This window comes from Ambystoma mexicanum, chromosome 6p (genome assembly GCF_040938575.1).
Source record: "Ambystoma mexicanum isolate Mex_15411 chromosome 6p, UKY_AmexF1_1, whole genome shotgun sequence".
NCBI classification, from domain to species: domain Eukaryota; kingdom Metazoa; phylum Chordata; class Amphibia; order Caudata; family Ambystomatidae; genus Ambystoma; species Ambystoma mexicanum.
The window spans coordinates 193,215,893-193,243,128 of NC_090935.1; the positions used below are offsets into that span (position 1 = coordinate 193,215,893).

The following is a 27,236-nucleotide window of genomic DNA, read 5'->3' on the forward strand; positions in this document are numbered from 1 at the left end:
TCTGCTCTTTGCCTCCCATGCTTGCTGTCTGTCCTTCAGCCAGGGATGGTTGGCAACCTAGGAGGGGCAGGGATTTTTTCCCCATAAGAGGAGATGTATCCTGATGGTAGACAGAGAATTGGAACCCCGGGTGATGAAGTCTTGCTGAGAGGGAGAACGCTCCGCTCCAGACCCCGTTAGTACGTGTAATCTCTCTGCCTACCTGCCTCAGGACTGGGTAGTGTTGTCGTGGCTGAGATGAAGTCTTCTCCTGAAACTGCACGAACGGTGATGTAGACCCTTTAATGATTCTTTAATAACCATCCTTGCTTATGTGTTTATGTATAACCAATTGTATTTTATTCCCATAGTTTATCAAGTGTGAATAAAGGGCCTGCAAAGAGCCAATTATATTCCAATTGTTGGTCTAGGTGTGTTTTATTGCCTTCCGAAGTCCAAGAACTTTTGGTCTGTGAAATAGGGTGAGTAGTTCTGAAGTCATTACACTTCTCCGAAAAGCAAAACGGACAACCTACAACCTGTTTCCCTCTGGCCACCCTCGATGGGCCTTCTACCCTCGCCATCGTGTGAAGCCAAAAACCTTGGGGTTGTCTTCAACTTCGCTCTCTCCCTCACATCTTGGATCTTGCGAAGAAGGCCCATTTCCAGATTCACCTCCTTAGATGCATTCTCCCTTTCCTCGCCTTTCCCCAGAAGCTCAACGTCTGCAGAGCTCTGGTCCTCTCTAGGCTGGACTACTGCAAGAGCCTCTTCTTCAAACTCCGCCTTTATCCCTATTCACCTTCCAGCTAATCCAGAATAGGGCTGCAAGACCTATCCATGGCCTCAAGCCCAAGGGACTGTATCTCTCCAGCCCTCAAATCCCTCCACTGGCTCCAAGTGGATACGAGGATCAAATTCTAGACCTTCTGCGTTATCCACAAGGCCTTCTGGACGACGCCATCTCCAACTTTCCCTCCCTATATATTTCCCTGCTAGAGCCCTCCGCTCCTCTAACTCCAAATCCGCTTGTCAAACGATTCTCCAAGCTTCGATTCAGGTGCAGGTCTCTCACTTTGGCTGGTGCCTCCCTTTGGAACAGCCTCCGTGCCCCTCTCAGACTTGAGTAGAACCTCCTTAAGTTCCGCAAACTTTCCTTTTTTTTACCTCTTTCCCTTCACTGCCAACCACCCCACCGCCGCTGAGACTGGCGGCCTGGTCCTCATGAATCACACAAGTTACCAGGCCCTCTTCCCAGTTGACACCAGCACCCAGCCCCTTCAGCGCTACCTTTGTGGGACCCTTGCCCGGCGACTGCGCATCCCACCCTGGGACTCGTCCACCCTAGCACTTAGCCAATGACCTCCTCCCTTGGCTCACCATGGCACTTACCTCCTGGACTCTCAGCAGCACTTTTGCATACCTTGCTCCCTCCCCCCCTTCCCTATCCCCGCACTTATCTGCACTTGCACATCCGACATTCACAAGGCCTAGTAGGGCCACGATTGTATATTCATAGTTCGAGGGGATTGGGTCCGCCAACGTATTCCATATCTATGACAGGTAATGTCCACAGCTGTGCTGCTTTGGAAAATCTTTGGCGTCTGCGTCCTGCGTCGATGACATCGATGCACCGTCCCCGAGGACCTCCTCCGACGGCCGACGTCACCCGATGTGATAAGTAGGACGCACGACGCCCATAGCCTCAGTTCCGTTTTTTCCGCAAACGTGTTCGCTTCGTGAATCTCGGTACGCCTCGACTCGTTGGAGTCGCTGTTTTCTTTCTCGGTTCGTTGAACCTTTTCGGTTGGTGTGAAGACCTGTTTGTGGCGATGTCTTTTTCATCTTCGACCCCGCGTCCGGGCTTCAAGAACTGTGGGGACTGTGGGTCCAAGATGTCGGTCACAGACTTGCACGACGCCTGCCTCTGGTGCCTCGGGGAGGCCCACGATACGGACAACTGTGTCGACTGCCAGTCGCTCACTGCGAAGGCCTTGCGAGAACGCAAGAAGAAACTGTCGGTAGGTCGGGTGTCTAAGCCCCGGAAGTCGAGGTCTGCGGGGCTTTCGACCGATGACTCGAGGGGTGACTTTCTGTCGTCGTCGAAAGACCAGTGGGTCTCCTCTACTAGGCATTCCAGGAAGTGCCGTCGTAGGTCGCCTTCCCAGTCCTCTTCCGAGGACTCCGCCCGTTGGCGGGTCGCTTATCCCTCCATGCAAGCGACACCAGAGGAATGGGCTTCCTTCGGGAAGCAGATGCTAGCGATTCTGGAATCGCAGGGCACGGGTCCGTCTGCGCCTCCGAGTGGGGTTGGTCAGCACCGGTCGAGAGACACCGCCCGTACGCCTTCGAGCTCGGGTGGGCAGCACAGCTCGCGGGGGAGGTCCCACTCGGACAAGGGTAGCCGTTCTCGCCATGCCCGTTCCAGGTCCTCGACGCACTCGAGACTGCGTGATCCTGTGCCGTCTTCGAAGAAGACGTCGATGCCTGTGGCGCCGAGGTCGTCGACTATTTCTCTCTAGGTTCCGTCTTCGAGGGGGTCGTCGACGCCGTTGGCGCCCAGGTTGTCGAGAGACATGCTAGGAGCTCCGGCTTCGAGGACTGTGTCGACGCCGCAGATGCTGGAGGCGTTGCAGCTGACGTTGATGCTGATTTGCTCGACGCCGGTGACGACTCGGTCGGCGCCCTCGACGCCTTTTCTGTCGGCGCCGACTCGCTCGGCGGCCTCAATGCCTTTCGAGCCGGTGGTGTCGGAGGGGCCCCGTGGCACGGGGTTTGCCCCTAAAAAGGCTATGGCTAAGGTCCGGCACTGCTTTGGTCCGCAGAGGTCTTCCTCTCCCCGCCTGGAGTACATTTCAGAGGGTGATAAAGGCTCTGATGGCGGCCTGATTACGGTTCCGGTTCCGGATGACCTTATCTCAGGCCATAGTCAGTTTGATGACCTGAGGCAGTCACTGCATGATGCCAGTGGACTGGACACCTCTCCGGAGGCGGAGTTTTGTCAGCCGGAACCTGGAACTCATGCCGATTTGTCATATCGGCGTCTTATGTCTCGGGTTACCGAGTACTTGGGTTGGTCAGCTCCCCCAGGGGAGTTCGTTCAGGATGATCTCATGGACATCCTTGATCTTGGTCCACTGACCCGGTTTTGCGTTTGCCTTTTCATATGGCTTTGCAGAGAAGGGTGGCGGCGGCTTGGACTGCTCCGGAGAGTCTCCCGGCAGTGGGCAAGTCTTTGTTGCGAAAATACCGTCCAGCCACTAGCGACCCCTGCTACTTGTCTAGGCACCCACCCCGGAGAGTTTGTTGGTGCAGGCGGCTACGGCCCCGGCTAAGCAGGCGTCGTATCCTACCATCCCTCTGGATAGGGACGACAAACGTTTTGACGGCTGGGCGAAGAAAGTGTTTTCTTCTGTGGGTATGGCGCATAGGGCGGCCAACTCCATATGTGCCTTGTCTCGTTTCACACACACACTGTGGAACTGTGTTGCATTAGCGGCTGATCGTATTCCCGAAGGGGACGAACGGGATGGTTTCCTTGCTATGGTTCAGGATGGCAAGGATGCCATGTGTGAGGCCGTTCAGTTGGGTTTGGACTTGGCGGATTGTGTCAGCCGGTCCATGGCGGCGAGCCCTGTAATGCGCAGGTTTGCGTGGTTGAGAAAGTCTGAGTTCGCTCCTGATGTGCAGTCCCGCCTCCTCAACATGCCCTTTGACGGTGAACACCTTTTTGGCAGCAAGGCTGACGAGAGCCTTGAGAGGTTGCAGACCTCCAAAGCTGCAGCAAAGTCGTTGGGCGCTGCAGTTCGACAACCTCTGCCTTTTCGTCCTAGGGGACAGCAATGGAGGGGAGGTTCCTTTCGCTATTACTCGTCCTTCAGTAAAGCGAGAGGAGCTAGTAGTCAAATAGGCCATCGTAAGAGTGCCAGAGGTGGAAACAAAGGTACTCGAGGTGCCAAGGCCGCTCGGGCAGTTGCCTCTTTGCCCTCAGGCAACGCCGCAGCCGCTACCACTCAGTCATGAGGCCAGGTCCCATGGTTCGCCGGTTGGGGGAAGGCTGGCACAGCATCTTGTAGAGTGGCAAGCCATTACTTCGGATGTGTGGGTTCTGGAGATCATAACCCACGGCTACTGTCTTCCTTTTCGGCAGAGGCCTCACGACAATCCACCAGGGAACCTCTCTTTGAAGAGTCTGGATCCGCTCCTTGCGCAGGAAATTCAAGCCCTGCTGGAGAAAGGCGCCATAGAACTGGTGCCTGTAGCGGAGAGGAAGAAGGGATGGTATTCCCCTTATTTTTTGATTTCAAAGAAAGACGGGGGATTGAGACCCATCATGGACTTGCGCCGTTTGAACAAACTCCTCAGGAAGGACAAGTTCAAGATGTTGACTCTTTCTCAAGTCCTCTAGGCCCTTCAATTTCAGGACTTGTTGGTGTCTCTCGACCTCAAGGATGCTTACTTCCATGTGCCGATCCATCCCAAGCACAAGAAGTACCTGAGGTTCGCGGTTGGCGACTCGCACTTTCAGTTTTGGGTTCTGCCGTTCGGATTGACCTCCGCCCCGAGGGTTTTCACCAAGCTCATGGTGGTGGTGGCAGCGCATCTCAGGAAAGGGGGGATTCACGTCTATCCCTACCTGGACGATTGGTTGATCAGGGGGAGCTCTCCCGAGCAAGTCCTGGATCATCTGTCCGTCACCTGCCACTCCCTTCACAGGCTGGGCTTCTCCCTCAATTTAAAGAAGTCCCATTTGACACCAACGCAGCGGCTCCAGTACATCGGAGCAGTGTTCGACACGTCCCTGGGGCAGTATTTTCCTCCTCAGGTGAGGGCTCTTCACATTCAGCAGATGTTGCACAAGTTTCAGTTTGCCCAGACTCTCCCAGCGTCCGAGTTCTTGAGACTGCTCGGCCTCATGGCATCCTGCATTCTTCTGGTGCCAGAGGTTCGTCTGCAGATGAGATCTTTGCAGTGGGCACTCAAGCGCCAGTGGTCTGTCCTCCGGCAGGCTGTCGGACCCTGTTCAGGTGCCGCCCTCGGTAGCCCGGGACCTTCTGTGGTGGGCCGTCGAGGGCAATCTGATGAAGAGTGCCCCATTTTGGCTGCCCTGGCCGGAGGTGACGATCGTGACGGACGCATCCCTCACGGGATGGGGAGCTCATGCCAACGAGCTGACAGTCAGCGGTCGTTGATCTCCGTCGGAGTCCAGACTCCATATCAATCTGTTGGAGCCGAGGGCCGTCAGGCTTGCCCTGAAGGCTTTTCTGCCGACTGTGCGCGGGAAGAGTGTCCTGATTCTGACGAATAACACAGTGGCCATGCACTACCTCAACAAAAGGGGGGGGGGCAGGTTCACTTCCGCTGTGCAGGGAGGCGATGCAGCTCGAGTTCTGGGCCATCCAGCAGGAAGTTTTGATCTTGGCAGTTCATCTGGCCGGAGACGACAACGAGGCGGCGGACGCTCTGAGCAGGCAGAGCACGATCTCTCACGAGTGGGAGCTGGCTCAGGAGATTCTCCTGGAGATCTTCGCCCTTTGGGGGACCCCTCAAGTGGATCTCTTCGCCTCCAGTGTCAACCGGAAGTGCGAAAGGTTTTGCTCGCGGGAATTTCCTCCTAAAGGAGCTTTAGGAGACGCATTCGTGGTGGAGTGGTCATTCCCACTGCTGTACGCGTTTTCTCCAGTCCCCGTCATCCCGCAAGTGTTGCAGAGGTTACGGAGGTTTGGTTCCCGGATGATCCTCATTGCTCCGGCGTGGGCCCGGAGGACGTGGTACCCGGACCTTCTAGACTTGTCCATCTGCCCTCCACGTCGTCTTCCCTACCGAGACGATCTGCTCTCACGGGAGGGGGGTCAGGTTCTCCATCCAGAGGTCAGATCCCTCAATCTTCACGCTTGGCTTCTGAAAGGTTGAGGTATAAGGATTGGGACCTCCCTGAAGATGTGATGAAGGTGTTGCTCTCGGCCAGGCGGCCGGCAACAAAGTCTCTGTACCGTTGCCGTTGGAGAAAGTTCTGTGACTGGTGCAGAGTTCAGAATGTGGATCCTTTTGAATGCGACATTGCCATGGTTTTGTCTTTTTTGCTTTCTTTGGCCCACAGGGGCTTGCAAGTGGGGACCATTAAAGGCTACCTGGCGGCGCTGGCCATATTTAAGCGCTCGTCTGAAGAGTGTTCATATTTTAAGATTCCTTTAATTTCGCAGTTTTTGAAAGGGCTCACTAATGTGTTCCCTCCGTCACCTTTTTTGGTGCCAGGTTGGGATTTGAACCTTGTTCTTAAGTTTCTTATGGGTGCTCCGTTTGAGCCTTTACATTCTTGCCCTTTGAGGCTGTTAACTCTGAAAACTGTGTTTTTAGTTGCGGTTACTTCCACTCGCAGAGTGAGTGAGTTACAGGCACTTTCAGTTAAGCCACCCTTCACTGTGTTTCACAAGGACAGGGTTGTCCTTAGAGTTCGTCCTTCTTTTCTTCCGAAAGTGGTTTTGGAATTTCATTTGAGCCAGAAGGTTGTTCTTCCGGCGTTCTATCCTCCTCCACATCCTGGTAAGGAAGAGGAGAGGCTCCATAGGCTTGATCCTAGGAGAGCGTTGAGCTTTTATATCTCGCGCATGTCCCGGGTCAGAGTGGACAATCAACTTTTCATTGGTTACGTTGGAAAGCGTTTGGGACAAGCTGTGATGAAACAGACTTTGTCTCGTTGGATTATTTTAGCTATCTCCGAGTGTTACCACTTGGCGGGTAAGGACCCTGCGGCTGGCTTGCGGGCCCATTCTACCAGAGGAGTGGCTGCGTCTACTGCCCTGCAGAGGGGAGTTCCTATTCGACACATCTGTGATGCAGCCACCTGGGCTTCAGTACATACTTTTGTACGTCACTATTCCCTCGATTCCATCTGGCCTTTGGCAAGGCTGTTCTCTATTCCGCAATTTGATTGGGCATGCTAAATTTGTATTCTAAATTCTTTCCCACCTCCTTGAATGGTACTGCTTTGAGAGTCTGTCATAGATATGGAATACATCGGAGGACCCAATCCCCTCGAAGAACAAGTTACTTTCTTACCTGGTAACGTTCTTTCGATGGGATGGTCCGACGACCTATTCCATATCGCTCCCCCCCTGCCTTCCCCGCTGCAGAATTTCTTTTGCGATTGCAGCTTGGGTTCAGCAAGGCCTTGTGTGTCTGACTGGCAGAAAACTGGTGGCACACGTTCTGGGAAAAAAACTATAACTGAGGCTATGGGCGTCATGCGTCCTACTTATCACATCGGGTGACGTCGGGCGTCGGAGGAGGTCCTGGGGGATGGCGCATCGACGTCAGCGACGCAGGACACAGACGCCAAAGATTTTCCGAAGCAGCACAGCTGTGGACATTACCTGTCATAGATATGGAATACGTCGTCGGACCATCCCATCGAAAGAACGTTACCAGGTAAGAAAGTAACTTGTTCTTTGCCACTGTTATCTACTCCTCTTGTTCCCCCCACTTTGTCTTTTAGCACCTTGAAACACCATTCTGTGTGTAGACACCTATCAAATACTCACTAAGTAAATAAAAAAATACAACGCCATTAATTAAGAAGTTTGACTATTTGTCAATCTGTTTTGCTTCAAAATGTTCTTCAGAACCGGCATATCCGCAAACAAATAAATAGATTCAAACAAACATTAGGGGGAGTACCCCATGTATGAACATCTCTAATTCTAATACTTTGCATTTGATCAAGAAAGTGCCCAATAGCATGCACGTAGTACATTTTCTGCGTGTGATTTATTTTGGACCACACCGTGGCAAAGCTATTAAAAAATCAGATAATTGCTCATATACAAGACTGGAGGAAATCTCGTGAACCATTAAAACAGTTCACTTGTAAACATGCTATTGTTACTGCATGCTCAATACAAAAATAGTTGGAATGGGCAAACACAAAGAATGCTCATTACAACCACAACATTTATTTGCCTTCCCCTTCGAACAATGACATCATTATGGACGGGCAAACCTGCAGAAAAAAATGGTCAGCTATGTCAAGCCCCAGAAGACGACCTAATGCATTTCTTACTCTTCTGCCCCACAAATGCAACCATTAGAACGAGTACCTTCAAACCTATATTTAGAGATGCATGCTTTGTCCAGTTCCGCCTAGCCCTATTGTACTTGTTATGGACAGACGCCCCGAAAGTTGGCTGGTTTCTTTTGTTGTATTTCAAACAAGCCTTGTCCAGAAGGAAACTATTACTTGCACTTCATGAAGTTTTATTTGTTTCCCTAATTCTATCTTTTAGAATATTGTTTTTATGCAACAGTGGCAATTGTATTGTTTTTACTACTACTGTGGATTACTACTCACTAAATAAACATGAATTGATTGATTGATTTGAAATAAAATATATACATAAAAGTCATTGTTGTCCTTACAGAGAACTGAATGATTGGAACCTGCATTGACCTATTTTCATTGGATTTCATTTTTATAGTTGAATATTTTTATTCAAGTAGATTTATTTGCTGCTCCTTAATTGCATTATACTTAATGTACCTTTTTAAAGTAGATTTCACTGGCTTTCATTTCAGGCACGACATCTTGCCAGTTAGGCCACTCATCTTTTTAGGTTTCCTTAGCTAGTTGCGATTTTAGTCCGTTCCAGACACTTTTAAGGCCCTACCCCCAAATATTGTTTCCTGAATCTCATTGGAGCCTCTCTTAGACCTCTTGCTGGAGGATGTCCCAGCGATTACACTCTGGAGGTGTCTAGCAAGAAGCATAAATCACCAATAACAACTTATGATGATTTGCTTTGTAATTTAAAATAATTACACACACTTGGGGGTAAAACTATGGCTAAATTGGGCAGTGACATTAAAGGTTGCAGCACAGATGAACCGTTATCATTTTTAAATGTGTCCCTAGATCTTCCTGGCCTCAATGGGCCTCTGGTTCAACACCTGCACATATAAGGGGTGCAGTGATGGTAGGAGTTAAGTGGGGGCATTCATGAGTGAAGATTGTAGAAGCATTGAGATCGGTTGCGATGGATGATGTTGTGCTCTCTAGGGAGAGATCTCCTAAATGTTCCCTCATAACCACAACTTAATCTCCCATTTGAGACATTGGGTTTCTTATATATTGTAATTACCTGTTTGTATTGGGTGCATTGCAAATGCAAGATGTGTTATTAATTAATAAATCCGTGCAATCTACTATATTCTAAATTTGATATCCTTTTCTTGTAGGACGGCGACGAGTCATCCACCATTTTAACAAGCTCTGAGATTGTCAGGGTACCTGATCCTCAGATGTGTATGGTGAGTACTTGTATGTTGTGACACAGTGTATAGCTGTAAGGTTCCTTTCCCTTGTTTGCTGCAAATCACACCCACCTAGAAATGTATTACAATGTTTTCATCATGAGCATTCTGGATGTCATTGAGCACTGGTGTCAGTCGGAATAACCCATTGTCTGTTAAACCGCATAGCACCCTTGGCTGCATTGGTCGTGTTCTGTTAGTCTTATTTTTTTTTTTTGCATCGAATGAGGAGGCTGTGCAGTCACGTATAAGGCGGATGTTGATAAACAATGGCATAATCAGAAAATGACGCAGCTACTGTGAAATTAAGAACCCTTACAGCACCACCTAATAATGCAATTGTCAAACATTGATGGCCACACTGTAGCTATCATAGAAGCAATCTGTGAGAAGTGGAAATCTATGTGTACTTTTGTTTTGCTCTGTAACACACATCCTGCACGAAGCAAAGCTGTGTAAATAATTTGGAGACTGTCACTTTGCCACGCGTGCTCCATCTAGGTTTGGATGGGCAGTATAATAGTAGTCATTAACTGCTCACATCATTTTGTTAGCCATTTCCATTGTTTCTGTAAAGCGTGCTACCTGTTATATAGTTTCTTAAGTTGTTAGTTTATGTACACAGGAAGATTTTGATCTCTATGGAATTGTTATTGGTTAAGCTGAAAAATGTTGAGGGAGAATGGGAAGGAGTCCGTTGGAGAACATCACTGAACAGAGTGGAGGTGCTGCAGCTGTTCTGCTACTTACTTAAATAAAGATGTAAGTGTATTGTATTGCACTGTATTCTTAGTGTATTGTCTTGTGACACTAAGCATTTTTATTAATTGGTTTAGTATTTGATTGTAAAGGTTCTGTAAGAACTATGTACAAATAAATTAAATAAATACAAATTAAATAATTAAATAAAGATGTTGCCATCTGAATTGGTGGATTCACTTCATAATATTGGCGACAAGCTTCCGTCTTCCATTGGTTGTAGTGGAGTGAGAGCGGGCTGGAGCGAACTATGGTGCTGAACAGTGGGAGTCTACCGGCCCTATGTACACCCTGATGTCAGACTGTGATGGAGCTTGGTAGGTGTTCTGTGGTGCTGATTGCAGAGCCCTGTTGCTTGATTGAGGAGCGGCTCGACTTTGCTCAAGAGCTGGAGTGCGACTGGTCGCAGCAGTGTGGAGGGTTGTGGCCACGTGTGGCGCTGTTGTGGCCAGAGTTCAGCTCCTTGCAGTGGTTGAAGGGGCCGATTTGAACTCATTTAGATATGCATGTGACACTAGCGATGCAGGGCGATCATGGGTGTTGAGCATTTCCCAACAACGAGGGATGCTTGTTGGAAGGGACTCTTGAGTGTTGTCCAGCAATGAGGGACGCTTATCAGAAGCAATGTTCACAGAGCTTTGGCGTGTGTGCTGGAGCAGCTGTCAACTCCGGCATGACTACATGGCATTAAGGATTGTAGAAACAATCTTCTTTGTCACAGTATAAAACGGAAGGGGAGCAGCACTTCAAGTACTTGGCAACGTGGAGGTATCCTGCCAGTGTTCAGGATAAGATACCATTTTCAGTATTGATTCAGTATTGTTGTTTTCTTGTCATCATATTTACTTATGGTGAACATTCTAGGTTTGGCATTATTTCTTCCTCCACCAAGCGAACCAGCTGTGAGGTGGAAAGACTGGAAAGAGGACTGTCCTGGCAGCTTATGGTGCCAACTATGCCATTGCGAGGAAGGACACCCTTTTATAGCATTGTTTGAGGAATGTTGTGCAATAGCTTTACAAGAGGTTACCTGTTCCGGTGCAGCGACCTGATGCAGTGGTATGGAACAGTTTTGAGAGCAGTATAGTTGCATAAGGACTTTGAGGTGAAAGAGAATAAGATCTTGGGGGGATAGCATTTTGCGACAAGAGAACACACAAGGGCAAGTCATTTGAGGAATGTGTGAGTGTGTTATGGGTTCTTGCAATGAAGTGACAATGTGGGCACTGTCAAGAGGAACATCTCTGGGATCAACTTATGTTCAAATGTGCCAATGACCGAGTGTGGGAGGAATTGTGGAAGGAGAAGGATCCCAATTTAGATAGGGCTATAGAAATTGCTAAGCACATTGAGCGCACATCTCTATGTATTAAGGAACTTGGCGATCACAAAAGCATGGCTTCATGTACCAGCAGGGTCGGCTCTCTCTCTTGCTGTTAGACCAGAAACGACCCTCTAGTATGTATAATATGTATATTATGTTGACGGAAACCAATCGCATCATGTGGTAAACGCCACAATCGCAGAATTGTCAATGTAACCAGAGGGCGTCCATTTTGTGAAATGTCAGCCATTTGCTTTTTTCCTCTCTGTCAAAACACTTTTGCAAAATGTATTCTATACTTTGAAGCTCATGCACGGTGCAAGGCCACGGCCTGCATGCTGAAAGACTAACACAGACAGGAATGTCAAACGATACAGAAATGCATTGTTTTCCTCCCTCACGAAGTCCTTGGAGGCGAGCAGAAGCTGCATCTAATCAGCAGACCAGGTGCCGTCCTTTCTTGCAAACGCTGTAGTAGAAGGCAGTTAAAGCATGAATTATATTCTTTTAGTGGGCCTCCTCCGAGGAGACTGGAATTTTGTGCCTCAGAACTGTCTGACCCTTGGTTCATGAATAGAAACACGTAGATAATGTGCGAAGGAATGTTTCTCTCCTACGAACATGATGTCCTTGCTGAACTGAGAGCTTTATGTTCTCCATAACAAAAGGCTGTCTCTGCTACTGTCGCTAGAATAACTATATTTAGACGGAATAGAAACTTGTCAGAACGTGTCGTAATTGTCATGATTGTCAATCATCGAACCCTAGCCTGAACAATACATTTAGATGTGCTTGTGTTGAGCGGTCGGAAGCGGCTGACACTCTGTACACCTGTGGCTCGTTGGTACAGATTCTCAGTGTGGCTTGACTGCGGCTTGACTGCCGGTGACGAGCAAAGCGTGTGTGTGGGTCCTTTCCTCTAGCAGGAAGTCTCAGGACGTCCCAGGACCTGACAACCGTTGATTTTTCTCGATCAGATGGTGAGCGACGGCGGCGTCGGAGCGAAGAGTGGAGAACGAGCTCAGTGCGGTCTCGATAGATTTTGTGTATTGAGGCGTTATCCGCGCACCCGCGAGGCAGCAGAGGCAGCAGAGGAACAGAGGTGGGTGTCCGCGGCAGCCTGAAGCAGCCTGCGGCTGCGAGCCTAGCGTTTTTCCAGCGATTCTCACACACCTGCGAGCACAGAGGCACAGAGGTGGGTGTCCGCAGCGGCCTGAGGCAGCCTGCGGCGGCGACCCCCGCTATCTCCAGCGACTTCGCGGAGATAGATTATTACGTTTGCTGGGCCATGTATAAGTGCCAGTATCAGTGCTGGAGGGTCTACTGACGCATAGCCAACTTGCCAAACTAGCGGCAGCCACCCTGATCTGATCCACAGACACCGACAGCGAGGTCTGTATTATTTGCACCATCGGTGCCTTTCGTATTTTTTATGTTTTTTTTTTTTTTTTTTTGTTATTCCACGGACAATTGAGCATGATAATTGTCTGGTAACAGTTGGCAACTGTCTGTGCTTGAGCCCAAGGTAAAGTTAATTTCCTCCTCCTCCATCAGTACCTGAGTATGAGCCTGAGCTTGCTGGAGAGACAGTGAGTGAACCGGGGCTCGGGTTTGTACAAAAATATTGATACCGATACTGAAAAAGGGCAATAGGTTGACGATTCGAAGGGTAGTAGTACAGAAATTCTTATCCTGTATGTGGTGGGCTGTTGTCATTTAGTATTAGACAGCAGTGGTCTCTGGCCGTAAGCCCCTTTATAAGTCTCCTTAAACAAGAGCCCCAGAGATTACTCTGGGATAATCCGCAGTTCGCTGACAGGAATTTTGGAGCCTAGGCAATTTGGAGTGGACAGCGGAAAAGAAGTGGTTGGGGCCTGGTTTAGACAATATAAAGTAAAAAAGGGGGGAGACTGTGGGAGATTTTACTCCTTTGATCCCCCATTTTTCTTTGGCCTAATTCTCACAGTCAACGAAGGGGTAAGAAATGGCCCGCTACAATTTAAGGAGTGGACAACACGTTGACGATCTAAGAGCTCCAGAGTGGGATGGTTCCTACATTGAAAAGTCCCTGCATGAGGATGTGAACCCCGTAAGTTCTCAAACTCTGATTGCCTCGACAAGAAATAACATAATAGAGGCACAAATTCATCAAGAACTTAAAGTGGATAAATTAACGGAGGGAGACATTTTAAGGGACTCAACAAGGAACACCCCATTTAGACAGGTGAAAGATTTTACTCTGACATCAACTAATATAAAAGGGACTATTGATTATTATTTTCAGAAATCTGCACAAGAAAATTTAAATGGACCTATGCCACATTCCCTAAAACTTTTAAATCAAAACATCAACTTACAAACGGAGATCGGTGGATCTGAACTACTCATCCCAGTTATGGAACTTTCAAGGACCCCACATCTGTTGAGTTCGGCGCAGAATATACAACCGCATGAGGAAAGATTAAACTCAACAGTGGTATCGAGAGGGGACACGGTCGAGTCTGATGGAATTTTACTGGATCAACCGGTGCAAATACCAAGTATGACACAGGGAAACAAGAATCAAGACCCAAATGATGGTGACTCCTCTCTCTCGGCTTTAAATTTTGTTCTAAATTCCTTGGTGAAGGTTTTTGACCTTCTAAAAAGAGATGTGCAGACCCACACAGGGATTTTAATGGAAATGACAGAGGATATTGAACAACTTGAATTTTCAGTCGTAGGACAAAACAATGTAATAAACTGTTCAGTTCTGCCCTTGATGATAAAGATGGAAGATGGCTTCACAAAGCATAGTGGAGACTTAATGGAAATTAAGCACCAAATGACTTCTCTCATGAGTGAGAATAAGGAGATCAAGGATTTGTTATTGCAAATGAATGAAAGAAATGTACCGACTTCTTCATTAAATCAAGATCTAGCAATTAAAACAAAAGACTTAGTCCCTGAATTGAATATCTTTGGGGATGATACTCCCTTATCCGAATCAATAATGGAAGAATTCTGCCGATTGGCACAGATCGCTGAGTCAACGGTGGAACAGCTGGCGGAAGATCGAAGGGAAGTTATTGAGAATCATGAAGATGAGGCAGAAAACAACTATATGTGGAAGAAGAGTTCGCAACAATCTTATAAGAGGAGAAGAGAAAGGTGGAAGAACCAAAAGCAAAATAATACAGATTCAAAGTCACGAGGTCGACAAGAAAAGAAAACAAAAAATGTGAAGAATAATGGATCAAAAAAATCAAAGGTAAATAGCTTCGTTAAGGGGATTTCAGATCCTGCAAAAATCAATGAGAATCAAAATATCTCGGATAAAGATGGTAGAAACAAGGGTAACGATTCTCTACAACAAGAAAGAATTGCCAGGGTAAATAAACCCAAAAAACAACAAAGGAAAAAACTTGAGACTGACAGAATTCCCAAAGCAGAGGGGGATGCACACATGGTAAAGAAATCAATGAGTACTCAAACAGAAGGAAAAATTGCTGACCTGGATAGAAATCAACCACGACATGACTCGATTAGATCAGAGATTACAGGGAAGTTGTTAAAAATAGCTCCTATATTTCTTCAAAAACAGAAAAATGCTTTCAAAGTACCAATGCAGACCCAGATTGGTTTAAGAATTGCTCCAATATTCAATCAAACAAAAACAAAGACTGGAGATTTGGTGGTCACTCAAAGTTCTAGGATGGGTCACGCGGAGGATACAATACGTATTCAAACATCAACATCGAATACGGATTACCTTGATCAATCCAAAGAGGTAGGAAGAAAAGAGACTATGAACGTCCCGGTGGGAAACTCATCCTCCGAAATGGTAACTGAAAGAATAACAAATCCCCAAGATGATCCGAATCCATATGCAATCCCGAGACTGTGGTTTACTAATGAGGAAAATCGAAAGTCTGGTAAACCACTGAATAGGAGCTCGATTCTATCACTGGTTAAAAAACTTCCAGAATTATATTTATTTTCAACAAAAGACATTGAATATGTTCGTTTCCCTAAACCAGAATGTATCAGCTTAGTTGAAGTTGAATTTGTTTCTAAATTGGGGGTAAAAGCTTTTTTAAACTTACAAGAAAGATTAAGGGAGGTGGGTTTGGAAGTACATGATCAATTGCCATCTCACGCAATAGAAATGATCGAAACTGAGGAATACGAGTTAAACCAGGGAAATATTTCCTTACTGCATGAAACCCATCGGGGAAAAAACGAAAATATTATCAATGATGGGTCACAAACATCATCTTGGTCAATGTTACCAGAGATAATTATGCAAGTTTGCCAGAAGTTGGGTGTATCACAGAGGTCTCTTTAATAGTGACAAATTGAGAATCACTAGTTGGAACTCTCGGGGATCCAGTTCATTTAAAAAAAATAAAATGAGTGCGTTGTTATTTAGGGGAAACGATTTGATCCTTCTACAGGAAACATGGTTAGTAAACACCCCGGAACTCGAAGGCTGTACACTGATAGCACAACCAGCTAACTGCAAAGCCAAGGGAAGATCGACGGGAGGTTTGCTGACCGCCTGTAGAAGGATTCTATTTAAAGAAATAACAATGTTATCTTGCAAACAGGAAGGAATACTGGTGGTGAGAGTGGTCACTCCCCTCAAAAGCTCGCCAGTTAAGGAGATAATAATTGTGAACCTGTATTGGAACCCCGTGAGGGAAAAACTCTCAGTTTCTATAATCAATTGCGGTAACCCTTTGTGACATTAATATAACGTACCCGGGGGCACATATATTGGTTGCAGGAGATTTAAATTCGCAATGTATCAATTCCAAATGCCATACAGGGAAAATGAAAGAAGCAACGAATAACGGGAGAAAATGGTCGAACTTCTTTGAGGATTGGAATTTAAAATTCCTAAATGGCTCCATAGAAGGTGATGTTCCATCGATCACAACGTGGGAGAGGTGTTCATCAGAATCGACATTGGATTATATGCTTTTATCAACAGAGTGCTTCGACACTTGTATACATTTCTCAGTGGCCGATGGTGGAACAAGTGACCATAAGCGATTAGTTGCCCATTTAAATTGGTGTAGTGAGGAAAAAATAGAGATCTGGGACCAGAGAGTAGAAGTTAATGCACAGAAAAATCGGTTGATAAAATACAAGAGGGAAGGAGAGCGGTTAAACAAAGCCCTGGATGGATTTTCCAACTGGGGAGAACAAAATATTTTGCACCAGCATTGTGACCCATCACGGTTTCATGAATTCCTGTGGTCAATTGATCCCCCGTCAAGTACCCAAAAGGGTTTGCAGCGAGTACACAAACACTTTTTTGACGAAGCAGTTTGGGTAAAAAAACGCGAGACGCAAAAACAATTAAGACTCGCTAAGAAACGGGCTAAAAGCTTACTAGAACTAGAGATAGAATCAAAAAAAATTAAAAATGACTTGAAGAGTTGGTCTAGACAACATAGAGGAAAACTATGGCAGAAAGATGGGGAAGAGATGCTGCGTGCATTACAAAATAATTCCTCGCGAAACTTCTGGTCACTAATAAATGCTCCCCAAATACATCAAACCATTGCTCAGACGAATAATGTGTCGGAAGCAAGTTGGTTAACCTACTTCGGCGCAAAATATAAGGAACCAGTGGGAGGACAAAAATATATAAGTGACAATGGAAATTGGGGTTTAAATTTTGACAAAGAGGATATTTTGAATTTGATCGTAAACTCCTCGGCGTCGACATCCACGGGCCCAATTGGCCTAACTTATCAAGTCCTCAAAGGAAATGGGACATTGTGGGCTGAAATCCTATATACCTTGTACAAGAAAGTGATTGCAAATAGAATAATTCCATCTTCTTGGAAGACTGCAATTATAATCCCGATTTTCAAGAAGGGGGATCGTAAAAACCCTATTAGTTACAGGCCAATTACATTGCTTGACGTAGAAAGCAAGTTGTTTACTAGTCTGATATTAAGAGAACTTGAAACATGGGCGAAACAAAATAACATAATCCCTAAACAGCAGACCGGATTTAGAAGAGGCCATTCAACTTCTCTGAATGGTATAATATTAGCTTCATTATCAAATCTGAAAAATAATAAAGGAAGACTTTATGGAGCATTTATCGATCTGTCAAGCGCTTTTGACATGGTAAATCGAGATAAATTATGGAGCAAATTGGAACAACAAGGGGCACCTAAAACTCTAATTAACATACTAGTAAAACTTCACGAAAGAAATACAGCCAGAGTAAGATTAAATATGGATGGATATTTGTCAGAACATATAAGTATAGATAGGGGGGTCAGACAGGGTTGTATGGTTGCTCCATTTCTCTTTGTTTTATCTGGGAGATTTTGGAGCCGCCCTAGAATCCTCATCACTAATAAGCCTTGGTCGTAAGATGGCTTATGTATGCGGACGATATAGTCCTTCTTGATAGGACTCCCATCCGTCTACAAAGATTGTTGAATGCCCTCGACAAGTACATGAAATTAAATGACCTGGTTGTAAACCCTGATAAATCTAAGATCGTAATTTTTGAGCAGAAAGGTCGCAAAGAAACAAAACATCGGTGGTCAATTGGCAGTAACCAGATACCGGTGGCAAAAGAAGTAATGTATCTGGGCATCACTGTGTATGCGACCCCTACTGTTGGGAAACAGTATGGTGAAATCCTGGCTAAAGGGACACAACTAATAGCCCAGATGAAGAAGATTGCCAGCCTTTATGGTACATTTTCGATTATGCCTGTTATAAACTTCTATGTGGCCAAAGTAATCCCGGTACTATTGTACGGAATTGAATCCAAACCTTCGTTGTGGTCAATAGACTGGCAAAAAATAGAAGGTTACATTTGGAAACAGGTATTAGGATTGCCTAAAGGATTACATACGATAACCCTCAGATACGAGCTTGGATTAAAATCTTTAAAATACGCAGTTGATTGGAAACTTCTGTCCTTGTATAGGTCAATTATGGTGCCAATGACTAATACATTTAGGGGCGTTTTGAATTGCCTTCAGAGATTACTTGTTATGTATATATATTGTTGCTTGAGCGTTGCTCGCTCTCTTGCGTCTCACGAGGTCTGGGTACACACGTGCGAGACGTTAGACCCCAGTCGGCCGACTGAGAATACTTTGAAATAAAACCAGACTTGTTTGGAAATCGAACCTCGCGTCTGTGTGTCACTAGAGTACATGGTTATTGTGCCTTAGTTTCCATATATGCAGTCTTTATGGCCTAGCGACCTAATGCAGTGGTATGGAACAGTTTTGAGAGCAGTATTGCTAAGTTAGATAAGGACTTTGAGGTGGAAGAGAATAAGATATTGGCGAGATAGCATTTTGCGACAAGAGAACACACAAAGGGCAAGTCATTTGAGGAATTTGGAAGTGTGTTATGGGTTCTTGCAATTAAGTGCCAATTTGGGCACTGTCAGGAGGAGCGTCTCTGGGCAAGTCATTTGAGGAATTTGTGAGTGTGTTATGGGTTTTTGCAATTAAGTGCCAATTTGGGCACTGTCAAGAGGAACATCTCTGGGATCAATTTATGTTCAAATGTGCCAATAACCGAGTGCGGGAGAAATTGTGGAAGGAGTAGGATCCCAATTTAGATAGGGCTATAGAAATTTCTAAGCACATTGAGCACACATCTCTATGTATTAAGGAACTTGCTGATCACAAAAGCATGCTTCATGTAGCAGCAGGGTCGGCTCTCTCCCTTGCTGTCCTTGCTGTCCTTGAAAACGACTCCTCCTACAGGACCGACAAACCCACCAGTAAAGGTCGGGGGAGTAGCTATCATCGCCAAGATCATTAACATTTGGGGAACACCCAATCCCACCTTCCCTGCAGGCAAATTGACCATCTGACCTACAACCAAGCTGGCCATTCATCTCATCTATAGGCCTCCTGGCCCCATATCCTCTTTTGAGGACGACATAGCGCAACTCCTCTCTACCAATACCATGACCAGCACCCTCACCTTACTGCTTGGAGACTTCAATCTGGGCTTCAATGACTCCAACGATAACCACGCCTTGTCCCTTGCTAACACCATCTCAGCACTAGGCTACACTCAACGCATACGCAACCCCACCCACACTAAAGGACAAACCCATGACTGGGTAGTGGACCTTAACTGCAATACTAACATTACTTCCAACTCCCACTGCCCTTGATGGGACCATCACATAATCACCTTCAACATTGCAAATAACTCAGGAGCTGACTCTACCCCACCTTAAGCCTCTGCCGCACTATCCAGAAACTCACGCGCTATCACAGCTGACACCGTCCTACCTTTACTCCACCCCATCATAGCATTCCATGACCTGCAAACCAAAGACCGCTCAGACTTAGTGGACCTCTACAATCAAACTCTCGAAACAGCTAGTGAAAAGGAGCGTCTCTCGCCCTACGTAAAGCTAAACATTTCGCCCGCCTCAACACCTGGTTCACACCTAATCTAAAAGCCCTTCAAAATGTGAAAAGAATAGCAGAATCCAATTGGAAAATAAATTCCTAACGCCACAAAACAAAGAAGCCTTTTCTGCAGCCGCAAAAAATACAAACAGGCAATCATTTACACTAAAAGTACCACGTACAATGAGAGAATCTCAAACGCTAAATTAGAATCTAAGTAACTCTTTGCCATTTTAAGAGAACGCGTGTCTCCAGTTATACATCGAGAAAGCTTTATCAAAGACGAGAGCTGGTGCTCTGGTATTCAAAAAGCCCTAACGGACAAAATCTCCTTCCTGCAAACCAAAATTGAAACTAAAAAAATCAGCCTCAAACCCGCTCTACCGACACCCAGCCCCATCACTTACAAATCAGACTCGCTATTCGAATTCACATCTGTCTCGAACGGCGACACTGAAAAAAAATAATCTCCAGCTTTAAAGCTTCAAGATCACCAGGGCAACATCTGGCCGGCCTCAATTTTCAAAGACTGTGCAGCTGAACTGACACCCTACATCACTATACTAATCAATGCTTCCTTCGAAGGCAGCTCTGTCCCATCTAATCTTAAAGATGCCTGGGTTCTCCCGCTGTTAAAAAAAAAAAAAAACACTCTAGACCCTAACATACCAACTAACTACAGACATGAAACCACAGTACCCTTTCTCTTAAAAATTCTGGATAGAGCAGTTTATCTCCAGATCCAAAACTATTTGGAAACTAACAATCTCCTTGGCATTCCACAATCTGACTTCCGACCGAAACATGGTACGGAAAAACCTCTACTTGATTTTAAAATACCCATGGATGAGCTAAAAGATAATGGCAACCTAGCTCTCCTCCTCCTGTTAGACCTATCGACAGCTTTCGACTTAGTCAACCACAATATTCTGTGCAATCACCTACCCTCAGCAGCTCACTTCTCTCCCAAAGCAATCCAGTGGATAAAATCCTTCCTTACGGATAGAACCATGAAAGTTTTGTCATAGGTCTCAGCGGCTGCACCCGCCCCAGTCACCTGTGGAGTACCCCAGGACTTCTGCGTCTCCCTGCCTCTATGCAACATATTCATGAAGCCCCTCTTTGACCGACTTGATGAATTGGGTGTCGTCTACACTAACTATGAAGATGACACCCAAATTCTCATATCTTTTACCGGCTCCCAAGATATTGACTCTGAATCACTGAACAGAATCTATCAGACCATCCAGGCCTGGAAGGCCTTACACGGGCTATGCCTCAATGATGTTAAGACGGAACTCCTCCTCATAGGATCTTTCAACATAGATGGCAACATTACCAAGGTCTCGAAAGAAGTTAAAACCCTTGGTTTTTATCTAGATTCATCCTTAACCCTAACGCGACATGTCGACGCCACTGCTTCTGCTGCAGCTTACACTTCCAAGCTCAGTACTGCCTGTAGACCATTATTATCACCAGACAGCTGCATTAACTTAGCGAGAGCCCTAATTTCGAAGGGATTGTGTCCTCCGACGTATTCCTTATTTTAGATATCTCCTTCCAGCTCTGCTGGCCTCGGAACATTTTTCTCTAGAGGGCGCTGCGCGTCGACGTCCGCTGAGTCGATGTCCCTCGATAGTGCCGTATCGACATCGACGTCATCCTGCCTATAAAGGCCGCGCAGCGTCCGTTGCTCAGTTCCGTTTTTCCGCGCTTACTCAGTACCTCGGAATACCGTTGCTCAGTTTTGTCAATTTAATCCTATTTACCTCGAGATATTCGATCCGTACTCGATGGCTTCCTCGTCGGAACCGACAACTCCTCGGTCCGGCTTCAAAAAATGCCGAGATTGTGGGAAAAAGATGTCGCTGACTGACCCTCACAGAGTTTGTCTATGGTGTTTGGGAGCTGAACACCATGAACACCATTGTTCGGAGTGCGAGGACTGTATGTCCAGGACAGCTAAGGCCCTGAAGGAGCGTAGGGGGAATCTGGAGAAAGGTAAGACTTTAAAAGCTGCTTCTTCTTCTCCTCGTCACCATTCGCGCTCCAGGTCTCGGAGGGGGGTCCCATCACTCCTCGAGATCGAAGCACTCGAAGAGGAGACGTCGAAGATCCCCTTCTCCGTCCTCCTCTTCCTCTGTTTCTCCAAAGAGAATCCCTTGCCCCATGAAACATAGTTCCCGTGCTGAATGGGAGGAATTCCGCAAAAATATGATGAGCGTCTTCGAGAAAGCGGCCTCGACCCCCTCGAAGACTGCCGAGAGCGATGCTCTGGTCGAAAGACCCGAAGGTCAAAAAACGCCATGAGTCACAGTACTTGGCGAAGGAAGCTTCTTGAGCGCGTCTCGAACCCTTGAGTAAAGCTATGACCTCAAAACCTTCTTCGAAGGTTCCGTCGACGCCATCGACGAAGGTTCCGTCGACGCCGAGGTCGGTGTCTTCGACGCCGTTGTCGAAGGGACCTTCGACACACGGGTCTGTCGACTCAACGCCATCTTCGACACCGGCGTCGACGCCAAGGAAAGTCACGGTTACGACGCACCCAGTGGCTATCCCCAGGTCCTCAAAGACGATGGCGTTGAGATTGTTTACTTCCTCGAGCAGAATCCCAATTCTGTCGAGGTCCTCGAGGCCTCCGCCTTTGTTTTCGACGCCATGCCCGAAGCCTTCGGTGTTGACGACATCGACGTTTTCGAGGCCGATTATGACAAGTTTGGCACCCTCTGCCTTGGAGATGGGGTTTACACCCTATGTGAGTTCAGAACAATTGAGAACTATGTCCTCAATTTTGGAAGAGGGTGAACTATCTGAACAGGAAAACACATTTGAGTTGCAGGGACCTGCAACCCCAGTCAGAGAGGAGTTATCCTCAGAAGAACGCAGGTTAAAGGATCTTCATGATTCCTTACATGAGGCAAGTGGGTTAGACACTTCCCCTGAGGTGGAGTTTGCTAGGCCAGACCCGGGGGAGCATGCTGAAACCCCCTCTAGAGCCTTAATGGCCAGGATCACAGAATTTATGGGGTGGTCTACACCTTCACAGGCTTTCCAACAAGATGACCTCACGGATATTTTTGACAAAGGTCCACAGGAGGATCCTGTAGTGCCCTTTCATAAAGCTCTTCAGAGGAAGATTATGACCAACTGGGAAACCCCAGATGTCGTCCCGGCAGTAAATAAAAAACTGTCTACAAAATACAGGGTATCTTCTGCAGACCCAGAGTTTTTGTCAAAACACCCATCCCCAGAAAGTCTGGTGGTACAGCAGCATCTTCTACTGACGTCAAGACTGCTTACTCTACCGTCCCACAGGACAGGGACGATAAGAAATATGATGCTATGGCAAAGAAAGTTTTTTCGGCATGTAGCATGGTGTTAAAATCTGTTAATGCTACTTGCACCCTTGCTAGATTCATTCATACACTTTGGGAGTGTGCTTCTACAGCGGCTGACTGCATCCCGGAGGGAGAAGAAAGGGAGGCGTTCCTGAATATCATACAGGACGGTAAAGACGCTATGTGCGAATCCCTCCAGACGGGCATTGATTCGGCTGACAGTATCAGCAGAGCAATGGCGGCAAGTACAACAACCAGGAGATTTGCTTGGTTGAGAAAATCTGCTTTTGCCCCAGATGTGCAAGCCAGGCTCTTGAACATGCCATTCGATGGCTCTTCTTTGTTCAGGAAAAAGGCGGATGACAGTTTAGAGAAACTGCAAACTTCAAAAGCAGCAGCAAAATCCCTAGGCGCTGCAATCCGTCAGACACCTTTTCGTCCCACAGGAACCTCTGCGAGGGGCAAGTCCTTTCGCTTCTACTCCGCATTCGGAAGAGGTAGTGGATGACCGGCTCAAAGGGGACAAAGAAGAACTACCCGAGGTGGACGGGGTAGATATTCAAAAGCCGCAGCAACAGCAGGTGCCTCTTTACAATCGGCATCTGCATCAGCCGCCCCAAAACCACTCTGAGGACTTCCCTCACAGGACACCTGTAGGAGGCAGGTTAACTCAACATCTGGCGGAATGGCAGGCTATCACGTCAGATGCTTGGGCATTGGAAACAGTTGCCCAAGGTTACTGCCTGCCTCTCCTACGCATACCTCAGAGTCATCCACCGGGGAACAGCTCTCAGAAAGCTCCAGATCCGCTCCTCTTGCAGGAAATTTTGGACCTGCTAGAGAAAGGTGCCATAGAACCGGTACCTGTAGCGGAGAGGAACAAGGGCTGGTACTCCCCTTACTTTCTCATTCCAAAGAAAGACAGAGGACTGAGACCCATCTTGGATTTGCGAGAATTGACAAATTCCTCAGGAAAGACAAATTCAAGATGGTAACTCTTTCTCAGATCCTTCAGGCCCTTCAGTTCCAGGACAGGTTGGTATCTCTGGACCTTCAGTACACTTATTTCCATGTGCCTATCCATCTCAAACACAGGAAATACCTGAGGTTCGCAATTGGAAACTCTCATTATCAATTTCGAGTGCTGCCATTTGGGCTGACCTCCGCCCGAGGGTCTTCACCAAGTTAATGTCGGTAGTGGCGGCAAGTCTAAGGAGGGAGGGGATTCACGTCTACCCCTACCTGGACGATTGGTTGATCAGGGCTGTATCTTCGGAACAAGCTCAGATCCAGCTAAATCACGGTTGCCACTCCCTTCACAGGCTGGGCTTCTCCCTCAATTTAAAGAAGTCACAAATGATACCATCGCAGAGACTCCAGTTCATCGGAGCAATCCTGGACACTTCCCTGGGAAAAGCCTCGCCACCAGAGGTGAGGGCTCAAGATATTCTACAGATGGTTACCAAGTTCCAAGATGCCCAACGTCTCCCAGCCTTCGACTTTTTGAGGTTGCTAGGCCTCATGGCATCCTGCATTTTCCTAGTGCCAGAGGCTCGCCTGAGAATGAGATCCCTCCAGTGGGCACTGAGGACTCATTGGTCACAATTCTCAGGAAGAATGACAGATCTTCTTCAGGTTCCCGACAGGGTGGCTCGAGACCTTCAGTGGTGGGCCTGTCAGGAGAACATTCTGAAAGGAGAACAGTTTTGGCAACCCTGGCCGGAGATAACAGTAGTCACGGATGCCTCACTCACTGGGTGGGGAGCCCACGCCATCGGCGGTCGTTGGTCTCCATCGGAGTCCAGACTACATATCAACCTGTTAGAGCTGAGGGCCATCAGACTTGCGCTGAAGGCGTTCCTGCCAGCTGTACAAGGGAAAAATGTCCTGATAATGACGGACAACACAGTGGCCATGCATTACCTCAACAAAAGAGGAGGCGTAGGATAACTACCCCTGTGCAGAGAGGCAATGCAGCTCTGGTTTTGGGCAATCCAAGAAGGAATCTCTCTATCGGCAGTTCACCTAGCCGGAGAGAAGAACTTGACAGCGGACGCTCTGAGCAGGCAGAGCAGTCTCCCACGAGTGGGAACTAGCTCAGGAAGTCCTTCAAGAGATCTTCGCCCTTTGGGGAACCCCTCAGGTGGATCTGTTCGCCACCAGTGTCAACGGGAAGTGCAATCTGTTCTGCTCAAGGGAATTTCCCCCGAGAGGAGCTCTGGGAGACGCGTTCATAGTGGACTGGGAGTTTCCGCTTCTGTACGCGTTCCCACCGGTCCCGGTCATTCCTCAAATGATCAGGAGGTTGAGAAGATTCCGGAAAACCATGATCCTAATTGCCCCGGATTGGGCCAGGAGAACGTGGTACCCGGACCTTCTAGACTTGTCCATCTGCCCTCCAATTCGGCTTCCACTCAGAGAGAACCTACTCTCACAGAAGGGAGGTCAGGTTCTCCATCCAGACATCAAAACCCTCAACCTTCACGCTTGGCTTCTAAAAGGCTGAGGTACAAGGATTGGGACCTCCCTGATGATGTTATGGAGGTGTTGCTTTCGGCAAGGAGGCCAGCAACAAAGTCTTTATACCGCTGCCGTTGGAACAGATTTTGCAGCTGGTGTAGAGAAAAGAATATCGACCCCTTTTCATGTGGTACACCAATGGTTTTGTCCTTCCTACTCTTTTTGGCGAATTCAGGCCTTCAAGTTGGCACCATTAAGGGCTATCTCGCAGCGCTATCCATCTTTAAGCGCACTGCGGAAGAACCATCCTATTTCAAGTTACCCTTGGTAATACAGTTTCTAAAGGGGTTAACCAACGTTTATCCCCCAAGACCATTCCAGGTTCCCCTATGGGATTTAAACTTAGTCCTAACTTTCCTGATGGGTACAACTTTCAAACCACTCCATTCTTGTTCGTTAAGATTTCTTACCCTTAAAACTGTTTTATTAATGGCACTTAGATCTGCTAGAAGGGTGAGCGAGTTACAAGCTCTTTCTTGTAAACCCCCTCATACAATCTTTCACAAAGACAAAGTTGTCCTGCAAGTGAAGCCTAATTTCCTCCCAAAGGTGGTTTCTGAATTCCATATCACTCAGAAGATTACCCTGCCATCTTTCTATCCTCCTCCTCATCCGGGGAAAGAGGAAGAGAGGTTACACAGGCTAGACCCTAGAAGGGCTTTAAGTTTTTACATCAGTAGACTGGCCAGGATAAGACAAGCAGACCAGCTGTTTGTAGGCTACACAGGTCACAAGCTGGGGTTACCAATAACTAAGCAGACCATTTCCAGATGGATCATTCTAGCCATTTTGGAATGTTATAAACTGGCAGGAAAAGAACCCCCTCAAAACCTTAGGGCTCATTCGACCAGAGGTATTGCAGCTTCATCGGCCGTCAAAAGAGGAGTGCCGGTTAAAGACATTTGTGCGGCCGCCACATGGTCGTCCATCCATACCTTTACACGATTATACAACTTGGACTTCTCCTCCAGTCAAGAGACTAGGTTTGGAAGGTCTGTATTGCACTCTATTCATCAATAGAAGGCAGCGTGAAGTCAGTACTCCCACCTCCAATAATAGAATACTGCTATGGGAGCCTATCTAAGATAAGGAATACGTCGGAGGACACAATCCCTTCGAAGAACAAGTTACTTCTTACCTTGTAACGTTCTTTCGACGGGATGTTCCTCCGACGTATTCCTTATCGACCCTCCCATCCATCCCCGCATTGTTGCAGTTTACGCTCCTTCAGGGTGATTAGTCTAGTCCAGACAGAAATACTGTGGGCTACAAAACGGAACTGAGCAACGGACGCTGTGCGCGGCCTTTATAGGCAGGATGACGTCAACGTCGATACGGCGGCTGTCGAGGGACATCGACTCAGCAGACGTCAACGCGCAGCGCCCTATAGAGAAAAATTTTACGAGGCCAGCTGAGCTGGAAGGAGATATCTAAGATAAGTAATACGTCGGAGGAACATCCCATCGAAAGAACGTTACAAGGTAAGAAGTAACTTGTTCATTGACCAGACTGGACTATTGCAATGCTTTGTATGCAGGCAATAAGGCTCAGAATACCAACAAACTTCCAGTGATCCAAAACAATGCTTTAAGAGCAGTTTTG

At 47.0% G+C, this 27,236-nt stretch overlaps 1 protein-coding gene across 2 annotated transcripts in view; it reads left to right on the plus strand.

The window, feature by feature from the left end:
- Positions 1-27,236, plus strand: part of PIK3C3 (phosphatidylinositol 3-kinase catalytic subunit type 3) — a 1,987,152-nt gene that overhangs the window by 549,064 nt on the left and 1,410,852 nt on the right. For both annotated transcript variants that reach the window (XM_069626883.1, XM_069626882.1), the window contains exon 7: positions 9,211-9,282. In XM_069626883.1, the coding sequence (XP_069482984.1) occupies positions 9,211-9,282 (72 nt within the window). The remainder of the gene's footprint in view (positions 1-9,210; positions 9,283-27,236) is intronic.